At 39.9% G+C, this 12,040-nt stretch overlaps 1 protein-coding gene and 1 pseudogene across 1 annotated transcript in view; one reads left to right on the top strand and one right to left on the bottom strand.

The window, feature by feature from the left end:
- The window catches only part of DNAH3 (dynein axonemal heavy chain 3), a 241,660-nt gene that overhangs the window by 205,578 nt on the left and 24,042 nt on the right, over positions 1-12,040 (bottom strand). The window contains exons 9-12 of the mRNA XM_065924469.1: positions 8,358-8,483; positions 6,768-6,963; positions 4,438-4,617; positions 350-486 (exon numbers count right to left, since the gene is read on the bottom strand). Coding sequence (XP_065780541.1) covers positions 350-486; positions 4,438-4,617; positions 6,768-6,963; positions 8,358-8,483 — 639 coding nt within the window. The remainder of the gene's footprint in view (positions 1-349; positions 487-4,437; positions 4,618-6,767; positions 6,964-8,357; positions 8,484-12,040) is intronic.
- On the top strand, positions 11,175-11,938 carry LOC136158508 (AP-3 complex subunit sigma-1 pseudogene; annotated as a pseudogene).

The following is a 12,040-nucleotide window of genomic DNA, read 5'->3' on the forward strand; positions in this document are numbered from 1 at the left end:
GGTGAGTGAGGTTGGTACAGGGGTTTTTCAAGGCTTCCTGGTAGGACTGGTGCCTGATACAGGAATTTCTAAATTCCAGAATCTATCTGGTGCCAAGGCTTTCAGATAATAGAGGTAAACCTGTAATTTGAATTCTGGCTCTCCTATATATTTGTTGTATAATATTGGGAAAGTTATGGTTTCCTCATCTGCAAATAGGGATAAATAGTAATCCCTATGTAAGTAAATATTGGCTACTTATTATGTATTGTTTCAGGTCCGTGGGAATAGGGATTATTTATTTGATAATAAATAATGCCAAACTCTAAACCAATGCCAAAATGACTAAGTTACAAGTAAACCAACTTACTTGTAGGGACCAACTTGATTTTTCTGAAATACCTCAAAAGTTTGATCCACAAAGTCAGAAACCAGTTTTTCATCAGCATTAACAGTTCCAAGTATCAGATTATATCCTTTCAACTCTGGGAACAGGATAGATTCCACCTAAAGAGTAGAAACCACTTTTAAATGTCATAAGAGATCCACAAGACACAAGAAGGAAGACGGCATCAAACTAAAATCTCTAGCAGTGTACACATTTCCAGGGACAACAGCTGCATTTCAACTCTATGTTCCCTTAGATGGTGTTGGAATCACTCCACGGCTCCCTTTAATTGTATTCTCTCTCTTCTTTCTCTTACTGGATTACTCATGTTTCAAATCCCTACTCTTTAAACTTTCATTTCCTTAAAGTGTCCCCCTCGGCCCCCAGTGGATGTTAGGTTTCCCTGCTTAAAGCTCACACTCGAAATTTATCCCTCTTGACACTCATCATAATTGTAATTAGATGAATGTGTAATGAGCTGTTCTAGGTTTGTTCTGGGATATCGATGCCATAAAGGCCTGGATCATATCTGACTTCTTCACTATGGTGAGTGGCCTGACGAGCTTAGCACATAGTAAGTGCTCAATAAACATTGTGTGACTAAATAAATATTACAGTGGTACTCCGTCCCCCTGCCAAACACTTTTCCTCTCTAATGAAAAGCTACTAGAAGCATGTTTTCTAATTCAAACTCTTCCACTAGCTGACTATGTGACCTTAGGTAAGCTACTTTCTCTGGACTTTCATTTTCTCATCTGAAGAAAGGGAGAGAGATACTAGATTCTTCTCTCAGTTCAGGGAAAAAAGCTGTGTCTTTATGATCTGAAGCACAAAATAAATTTTTCCTGAGAATTCAACTCTCTAACTTCTTAATGACACATGTGTACTTCTAAGAATGTTCTCAGTTGCATGGCTCATGCAGGCTACAAGTCCTTGTTGGGGGTCCATTGCTTTCCACTGCTCTCTCTGCTAAGCAGGCTTTTAGTGATCTGTCTCAGAAAAGATTCTTCCTGGGTTACATTGCTTTCCTGGGTTACATGGGTTATATGCAGTTGATGAGAATGCATCAATTTAGAAAGTGGCAAAAGCAAGTGCAACTGAATTTTCTCTTCCCTCTTTGGACAACCCAAAGGTTTTAAAACCAGTGAAGGAGCAACTTCTTTGCTATAGCCATACCATAGACAGTGTTTGAAAGCAAGGATGTGAATGAAATGGTTTAGGGCAGCATGACTGGAGTATTCAGGCAACACAATAGATCACAGGTGAGCAGGATAAAAAGATTGCCTCTTGGGGGAAGTCTTCAATTGAAAAATGACTTTTAATGTGGCTGATTTTCACTAGGGAGAACAATATGCAGGTTCCTTAAACACTAAAAATTGAGTTACCTTATGATCCAGAAATCTCACTCATAAGAGATATATCCAGGGAAAAGTCTAATTCAAAAGGATCCATGCACCGTGATGACCACAGCAACACTACTTATAATAGCCAACACATGTCCACTGACAGATGAATGGATAAAGAAAGTGTGGCGCACACACACACACACACACACACACACACACGGCGTATACACATATATACACACACAGAGGACTATTACTCAGTCACAATAAAGAATGAAATAATGCCATTTGCAGCAACATGAATGGATCTAGACATTATCAAACTAAGTAAAGTATTAATAAGTCAGAAAGAGAAAGACAAATGCCATATGATATCACTTACATGTAGAATCTAAAATATGACATAAATGAACTTATTTACAAAACAGACACAGACTCGCAGACATAGAAAACAAGCTTATGGTTACCAAAGGGGAAAGGAGAGGGAGGGATAAATTTGAAATTTGGGATTAACAGATATACACGACTATATATAAAATAGATAAACAACAAAGAGCCATGGTTTAGCACAGGAAACTATACTCAATATCTTGTAATATCCTATAATGAAAAAAGAACCTGAAAAAGCATATGTATATACGTTGGACATAACTTAGCCACTGAACAACAACATATATACATGTATATGTATAACTGAATCATTTTACTGTAAATGTGAAACGTTGTAAATCGACTATACTTCAATTTAAAAAACACACCTTTAAAAAAGTGGCTGGCTCTCTTATACCCTGCAGAGCAGAGTCTGTAAAACTGAGCCAAGAAGAACAATGCTCTTTCCAGGTAATCACTGTTACTATCTGCTTATCTCCCTGGCTCTCTCATCCCAGACTTCTTGGTTTTGTCATCACCTTCAGTATTTTCTCCTGTGTACTTCTCCAACTTTGGCATTTCTCTGGCACTTTGAGTTAGAAAATTCTACCATGAGGAGATACTGACCCAAGCAATCTTATTTCACAATTATGAAAGTAATGCATCAACTGCTAATGCTGTTTTAAACTCTAATTATTGCAATTTTATAAAATCCTTCCCTTATCTCATCCAGCTTCCTTTTATTTATGCCTCTTTTCATTTCAGTCAGTATTACAGATTTATATTTTTCTCAACTTTTGGCTACAACAAATATTTTCTAATATTTACTTTTGTTTCTTTAGTAACTTTCTCACAAATACACTTTTCTTCTGCACCTTGAGTATTGTTTTCAAACATTTCGTGCTGATGTTTTTTCTAACTTTAAAAATTCATGTTTATATATAAGGCAGGACTGAGAGGAGATAGGGTACTGTCCACCTGTTGCTTTTCTCAGGTATTCTTCTTAGATATTCAATCTGAAGGGTTATTCTTTTAAAATGTCACTAGCCAGATCAGAGACAGTACAGTATGAGGGGTTTAGTGAGGGAGCCTGTGCCACGGGCATCTTTAGATGGAGAACTCAGATCCTGGGCCGCTTTTTCTTAGTCTAGAAGAGTCATCCGCATTTACTTGGGTCTGGCTTTCAAACCTCATACAAACTGTGACCTATGACTGTGTCTTCTTGGCAATACAATTCACTAAATCTACTACCAGCTCCTGCTGGGCTGTCTTGCAGCAGCAGTCACATAAACCCTGGGTTCTCCCAACCCAGCTGCTTGTAAACATTGCTGATCAACAGCAGTGAAGGGGAACTTGAGTGGTGTGTACTTTATCTGTCTCCAAGCCCCACACTTATCCTTCCAAATTACAGGGTCTTCTCTTTCATTTCCTTCCTAGGGATATTGATTGTAGGAGAGCTGCCCATGCTTCTTCCCTCTCTGTACATCCAGTTTTCCTGTTAGTCTGACTTGGCTGGGTTAAAACCCTCAATTTAGAGTTCTCTGGTGAAACCAACTGGAACATGTGGCTTCACATGCTTTCCTAAAAACTCCAACTCTAATCATGAGATCTCAGAACCCTCTAAGTACAGGACTGCAAAGAGAAGGGTGCTTAAGGGTACCTGAGCATCATACATAAAGCATGGAGGAAGGGAGAGTGGGAGGCGGAGATGAGGTGGGTAGAAACATCTCACAAGTCCCTTCCCTATGTGGGGCTGGACACTGACCTCTCGCCACATCAACCACCCAGGAGGAGGCAGAAGATGGAATGCAAAAGAGTCACACTCATGTGGGTGATCCTGCCCAGTTCTAAAAGTCTGCTAATAACTGAAATCTGATTATAAAGTCACCCTGGAAAGGAAACTTGGAAAAAGGTTTCCTTTTCTAAGATCCCTAGGCCAGGAAGGGAAGGTTTAATCTCTCCCCTAGAAGTTAAACAAACTAATAAACAAACAAACATATGGAGCTTCAAGAACTAAATGAGATACATAGTCTTATGAAAATGCTTGGCAAAGTGCATAGCAACTGATCCATCATGAATTATTAATCCAAGATGGATATGGCTTGGGACACATCTACCCTTTTGAGGTTGACATCATGCAGGTAACTCTGCTTGCCCACAAAGTAGATCTCAGTGTCTTTGTTAATGGGATGCATGGAAATTTCTTTAAGGCCCAAATTCTCTTTCGGGGGGTCAAGAGGGTGTACTCAGGCTATATCTCCCATAGTAAAACCCTACTTTGCACAAGCAGCCATTTAAACATAAGTCTTACTCAATATGTGAATAAAAATATGAACAAATAATTGAGTACTATACCTTGGGAATCCCTTTAGAGTTCTTAATAATTTCCAAGAAAGAGTTGCGTATTAATTCCCAGCAGTCATCAAAAGATGAATTAAAGACAATAATTGGCTCGTTGACTTCAAGCTTGATCATAATCAGTTGAGGTATAAAAAACTCCATTTCTTGGTAGGGCTCCTCAAAATCATTTCCATCCTTCAGGAGACATAAGATATGGTGATTATTACAAAATGGAACCTTTTAGAATCAAAGGGGTGACTTTTACCTGTTCATAGCACTACACGGGCACCAGAAAAGGAAATGAAAGGTACCATGCACTGTTCATATTTAAAATAAGGTCTAAGTATGGCTTAGCCCACCAGAGTTCACCCTCTCCCCCTTCTTCAAAGTATGTTTACATTGCTTGGAAATTATTTTATCAGTATTTCCAAATCCTCCCCATCTGCAAAAATTCCAACCAAAATCTCCTCCTTTGGGAAGCCTCCCTGTTCCCCATCAAGAAATAATCTTCTACCTCTGAACTTTCTTATTTCCACTTCTGTGTGGTATTTTATCTTTCCCTCATGAGATTTACATGCACAGGATCTGTGTCTGAACCATCTTTGTCGTCCAAAATATCCAATATAGCATTTAGTACATCATAAGAGCAGGTGGCACAAGGGGTAAAGAACCCGCCTATCAATGCAGGAGACATAACAGACAGAGGTTTAATCCCTGGGTCAGGAAGATCCCCTGGAGGAGGAAATGGCAACCCACTCCAGTATTCTTGCCTGGAGAATCCCATGGACAGAGGAGCCTGGCGCGCTACAGTCCACAGGGTCACGAAGAGTTGAACACGACTGAAGTGACTTAGCACACATGCACAAGGGCTCAATAAAAATTTGGTGACTGAATCCAAAAGTATAAGAGTTTATCTGTACATCCCACATGGAGTTTCTAATTAGCATATAATATATTTCAGACACTAAAAATGTCAACCTTTCTTCAGTAGACATACTGACATGGAAGTTTAGTGAAGTGAAAGTCGCTCAGTAGTGTCCAACTCTTTGTGATCCCATGGACTATACAGTTCATGGAATTCTCTAGGCCAGAATACTGGAGTGGGTAGCCTATCCTTTCTTCAGGGGATCTTCCTGACCCAGGAATCGAACCAGGGTCTCCTGCATTGCAGGCAGATTCTTTACCAGCTGAGCTACTAGGGAGGCTATAGCTCAATTGGTAAAAAACTGATGTGGAGACATTTCTAATTCCTAACATAGGCTAGTAACACAAGATAACCTTTCATAAAAGGCATAGTGCCTAATAAACTTGGCACGAGGCATTTGTAAAGTATTTGCTCAAATAATTGATTCTAAAGATTCAATTCAGAATCTAGAAATTCTAGATTTGTCTAAGGATTATTGATAAGCATTAGGTGAATGTCTACTATGTATCAAATACCCATACATTTCTTTCTTTAAGACATATGCAAATTTTAGTTTTCCCTTTGTTTAGAATTTTAGAATGAAACTTGGTTGAGTTTGAGTCCCTTCTGCTTAGCCAAATAGATGATTACATTGGTATGTATAGATTAGTCCATTGTAGAATGCTAACAGTGCAGCCTAAATTTGACAGCACTGGTTCCATATTTTTTTAATAAAAGGTCAACTGCTCATTTTTACTTTATTTGGCAAAATGCTTAGAACTTAACCTTTTCTAACCAGACAATTTTAAATTTTATCACTCTTTTTAAATTAAAATGGCACATAGTTTAAAATAGAAAAAAATCTTCCTTGATTTCCCATGTTATCTAAATTTAAGGGAGTCTATGATGTTTTGAAAACCATCACAGTGTTTAAGTTTTTATCTTAGTGCTTTAGTTTTCATCTAGACTTCACTTAAGTGTAGTGCCATGAAATTAGTTCAATGAAGTCTTTTGTTTTTAGAGGTATCCATTCCAAAACCAAAGAATAAAAGCCGGTATCTGCAATGAACATGCACAATACGTCCTAAACAGCAAGCCAAAAGATTGGTAACAAACCCTTTTCAATCCCTTTTTTTTTTAAACAGAGAGGATGAAAAAGTGACCACTCCTCTACAGTAGGAGGTAGACATTCCATTTTATTCACTCTTTCTTTAAATTAATTTCTCTAGTTCTGTAGATTTTTACTATATAGAAGTAGTAATTATCTTGGGAAAACTTGCCATGTATTTAAATAAATCATTTTTATAAACTAATAATCACCACATATGTGTTAAAGTCAAGAATTTTACTTTTTGGCCTGGCTTACAGCTGAGGACCTTACATGATTAAATACTGAGTCTTGATTCCACTCCAAAGAGTCTACTGCTGATCCCCTACATACCTTGTGTATCATGAAGAAGGAAACGAGGTCCTTAAGAGAGTTAATGACCAACTCCCTGAGCTGGAGGGACATGAAGGATGCAACAGAAGCAAAATATTCTTCAATGTTACGAGAGGAGTCATAGTCACTCTTGGGAGCAAAATGGATCCACTGCTCCTTCCGGGAGACAAATAGCTGGGCACAGTTGGGGATCCATCTGTAAAGAAAGCAGGGCATCTGACTGAGAATCTCTTCCAAGTTCCAAGATGTCCTCTCAGCCACTCCCAACTCTCCACCACAAGGTAGATGGCTCCTTTCCCACTAAACAGCTCCGCAAGTTGGTACTCTCATATCCCTGGCCACTTCACCTGCCATCACCCCTTTCTGGGGAAGAAAGTAATAAGATTTGGATTGAGAGACTGTTTTCCCATTTAGCAATACCCAAATGAACAGTACTGCTAAAAGATGAAGGTGTCTATAGTTTATTATATTCAGAGATTGGGATAAAAGGGCATAAAAAGCTGCAATGTTCTGTCCAATTTCTCTCCCTGGCAGATGTCTGTTATCTAACTGAAACTTTACAGGGGAAAAGAAAAAGGAGAAAAGGAAGAAAACTTGGGAGAAGAAACTCCAGTGTGGTGGTGGCTGCTCAGAAGTTGAGAGCAGAAATTAGAAAACCAAAAGAAGAAATGGATGTCTCATTTTTCCTTTCATCCTATTCCCCCAATTTCTAAATCCCAACAGGATCTACTGGCATTTGCATCTTATCAAGTCTTTTTTTCTGACTGCTAGAAAAGTATTACTCTAACAATCAGGGAAGTACTGGTAATAGTCATAGTTGTACAGGTAATAATTACACTTAAGAGCTACTATATGCCAGCTATTGCATAAACATTTTCTCTGATAATAAAAACCGCTTAGTAGATATTATCACCATCATTTCACATAAGGGAATTTCTCTGACTCTGGACACATTCCTGTATGCATTTGCAAAGGAAAAGAGAATTAAGTGACTAAAAACTCCCATCCCTGGAAATATACAGGTGTCTATCTAGTCCACCTGAATACAAGTCATTCAAATGCATTATCCTTCCCTGCTGGCTCAGATGGTAAAGAATCTGCCTGCAATGCAGGAGACCCAGGTTCAATTCCTGGTTTGGGAAGATCTCCTGCAGAAGGAAATGGCAACCCACTCCAGTATTCTTGCCTGGAAAATTCCATGGACAGAGAAGCCTGGCAGGCTACAGTCCATGGGGTCACAAAAAGTAGGACACGACTGAGCGACTAACACAGTGTGTGTTACCCAGCGAGGCCTAAAGGAGTTCAGAGGGAGGGAATGGAAGTGCTCAGCAAGCAATGGTAATGAGGAGGCTTCAGAAGGGCAAAGGAAGACTAGGAGTGAGGGTCAAAGAGCAGTGTATATGAGGAGGCACAGAGGCTCTCAGGGATGGAAACGTGGAAGGATGAGGACAGAGGAAGGTGTCAGAGAGAAGTCAGCAAAACCTGCGTACCACCCGCCCCCCTCCCAGGTTGGAGACCAGTTTTCACTTCAGAGAACTTTTGACTTTTATGATACTGTGACACAGCGCCGTTCTGAGGCCAGATACTGACTTGTTGAGAAGAATTTGGCGTGTTTCCATGCAGTGTTTCTGAATGACATCCTGATATTCATGAGGCTGCAGAGGTAATTTTCCCGCCAGTAATTCTGCTGTTCGAACAAACCTGAGGTCTTTAAATCTGCCAAAAGAGAGGGCAAAACACCCTAAGCCAAGAAGATGCTTAATAAAAAACTTTGTATGATGAATTCAGAGGAAATATATTTTTCATTTTTCAATGAGGGGAGATTTAAACAGATTAAAACTAATTATATCTGAAAAATCTGAGAGTCAGAGGAGGGAGTAGATAGTCCAAAAGAACTCTTGCAAGTAGAGAAACTCAGGAGCTGTTACTAGCCTTCCTATGTGTCCTTCTCTGGGTAACCCATGGGGAGTGGGATTTTGACACTGACTTGGCATTTGGCTGACTGGAAACTAGGATATGACAAGTCAAAGCTCTTTCCAATGCACGGTAAGATAGGTGAAGACACAAGAGGACAGAGCAAGCAAAGGATCACCTTCATTATCAAGTGGGTTCTACACAGTCCTCAATGTGGCCCCTTGGTGAGCTACTCAAGACAAATTGGAGGACCACTTTGATCTGGACCCAAAAACCCTATAGACCTGCCTCTGACGGCTGGCAGGCTCACCAATACATCCACGGCATTCCTGGGATATTGCCTTACACAGTGTAGGAACTCAGTAAATATTTGTTAAATGAACACTTGAATCTCTTCCTGCCCTCTCTGATGATCTTATTTTCTCCTATTTCTCTCAGGTTAATGGAGGTGCTGCCCTTTACCACACTCCCCAAGGCCTTTTTTTTTTTTAGCTCACAGGGCCAGCATTTCTCTGCCTGACACCTATTCATTCATTTATTAATCACTCTTTGAAACCATCAGTGCCTATAACTTCCCCAACCAGATCTCTGCTCACTTTCTTAGCTTGCCCCAGTTCTCACTTCTCATTTTCATCATCCACTGTAATGACCCACTAGGCACTTTCCCTCATACTCCTAAAATCCTACAGCCTACATTTCTATTCTTTTTTTGACAGAGGTGATGAACTTAGGCTTCATCTTGTCTGGCCAGTCATAAAGCACTGCTGGGGAGGACAGAACTAGAACGTTACTCTCCATACATGTTTGATATCCAACATTAGCATGGCCCTGGTCACCATCTGATAATTATGTCACTCATCTTTAGTTCAATCGTAATAAACTTCCCACATTGGCCAGAAAAATCTATTTTTTGTTCAGACCACCCTCATTCTGGCCCTTAAATGCTTCCCTTCACTGGTCATTAGGTGACCTCTTGTTTAAAGCTAAATATTACAAGTCACACAAGAACATTTCTCCATAGTATTTCCTTAACAAATCTTTCTCATTGCTATTTTTTTGGTTCAGCTGACAAAAACCTAAATGATTTTGGTTCACTCTTGTAAGTCAATTGATACAGCCAATATGGAAGTCAGTGTGGAGATTCCTTAAAAAACAAGGAATATAACCACTGTACAACCCAGAAATACCACTTCTAGATATATACCCTGAAGAGACCAAAACTGAAAAAGACACATTCCAAGAGGATGTACACATGAATTTAACTTGATCATAAAAAGAAAATGACGAATTATTAAATGTATAGCTATTACTGTAAGAAGGATTCTTTATCACTTGCTTTTTTTTCTAATCTAGTCCCTCTTTATTTATTTTTAATTGATTGCCTTACAATATTGGTTTGATTTCAGTCATATGTCAACATGAATTAACCATGGGTGTACATATATCCTCTCCCTCTTGAATTCCTCTCCCACCTTCTGCACTTTCCTACCCCTCTGGGTTATTACAGAGCCCACTGTAAGCTCTATTCACTGCAGCTCTATTTACAACAGCTAGGACATGGAGGCAACCTAGATGTCCATTAACAGATGAATGGATAAAGAAGCTGTGGTACATACATACAATGGAATACTACTCAGCCACAAAAAGGAACGCATTTGAGTCAGTTCTAATGAGGTGGATGAACCTAGAGCCTATTATACAGAGTGAAGTAAGTCACTCTGTATAAAAAGAAAAAAACCAAATATTGTCTATTAACATATATATATGAAATCTAGAAAGATGGTACTGATGAACCTATTTGCAGAACAGAAAAAGACTTGGACACAACTGAGTGACTGAGCTGAACTGAACTGAATGGAGGTGCAGATATGGAGGACAGACTTACGGACAGGGTGGGAAGAGGAAGGAGAGGGTGAGATGAATGGGGAGAGTAGCCTGGAAGCATATACACTGCTGCTGCTGCTGCTGAGTCACTTCAGTCGTGTCCGGCTCTGTGTGACCCTATGGACTGCAGCCTGCCAGGTTCCTCTGTCCCTGGGGATTCTCTGGGCAGTTGTACTGGAGTAGGTTGCCATGCCCTCCTCCAGGAGATCTTCCAGACCCAGGGATTGAATCCAGGTCTCTTGCACTGCAGGTGGATTCTTTACTGTCTGAGTCACCAGAGAAGCCCGAGCATATAGACTAACATACGTAAACAGACAGCCAATGGAAATTTGCTATATGACTCAGGGAACTCAAACTGGGGCTCTGTAATAACCACTCATTTCCCTGGGTTCGAAATGGAAGGAGGTAGAAGAGAGATGGCAGAGGGAGGGGACATATGTACACCTATGGTTAATTCATGTTGATGTATGACAGAAATCAAACCAATATTGTAAAGCAATCAATTAAAAATAAATAAATATAAAGAAGAAGGAATAGATTAGGAAAAAAGCAAGTGATAAGAATTCTTCTCCGAATCTCGGGGGCGCGCGCGCGCGCGCGTGTGCGGGAGGGGGCGGGTGGGGAAGGACAGCCGGCGAGATCCCGAGGCGAGCCTCGCGCTTCCGCCCCCGCCCTGGCCCCCAGCTCCCACCCGGTCCGCCCGGCTCAGCCATGTTCAAGGCGATCCTCATCTTTAACAACCACGGGAAGCCGCGGCTCTCCAAGTTCTACCAGCCCTACAGTGAAGATACACAACAGCAAATCATCAGGGAGACATTCCATTTGGTATCTAAGAGAGATGAAAATGTTTGTAATTTCCTAGAAGGAGGATTATTAATCGGAGGATCTGACAACAAACTGATTTATAGACATTATGCAACATTATATTTTGTCTTCTGTGTGGATTCTTCAGAAAGTGAACTTGGCATTTTAGATCTAATTCAAGTATTTGTGGAAACATTAGACAAGTGTTTTGAAAATGTCTGTGAACTGGATCTAATTTTCCATGTAGACAAGGTTCACAATATTCTTGCAGAAATGGTGATGGGGGGAATGGTATTGGAGACCAACATGAATGAGATTGTTACACAAATTGATGCACAAAATAAACTGGAGAAATCTGAGGCTGGCTTAGCAGGAGCTCCAGCCCGTGCTGTATCAGCTGTAAAGAATATGAATCTTCCTGAGATCCCAAGAAATATTAACATTGGTGACATCAGTATAAAAGTGCCAAACCTGCCCTCTTTTAAATAAAAAATTAAAAAGGCCACTCCCAGGTAAAATCCAGGGGAAAAAGTCATCTAAGTTTACCATGCAGTTGTTTACCAAAAATAAAGGAGAGTCTTAACTTTAAAAAAAAAAAAAAAAAAAAAAGAATTCTTCTTATAGCAAAAGCTAATAATAATTTGTCATTTTCTTTATGTGATCAAATTAAA

This window comes from Muntiacus reevesi, chromosome 2 (assembly GCF_963930625.1).
Source record: "Muntiacus reevesi chromosome 2, mMunRee1.1, whole genome shotgun sequence".
Taxonomy (NCBI): domain Eukaryota; kingdom Metazoa; phylum Chordata; class Mammalia; order Artiodactyla; family Cervidae; genus Muntiacus; species Muntiacus reevesi.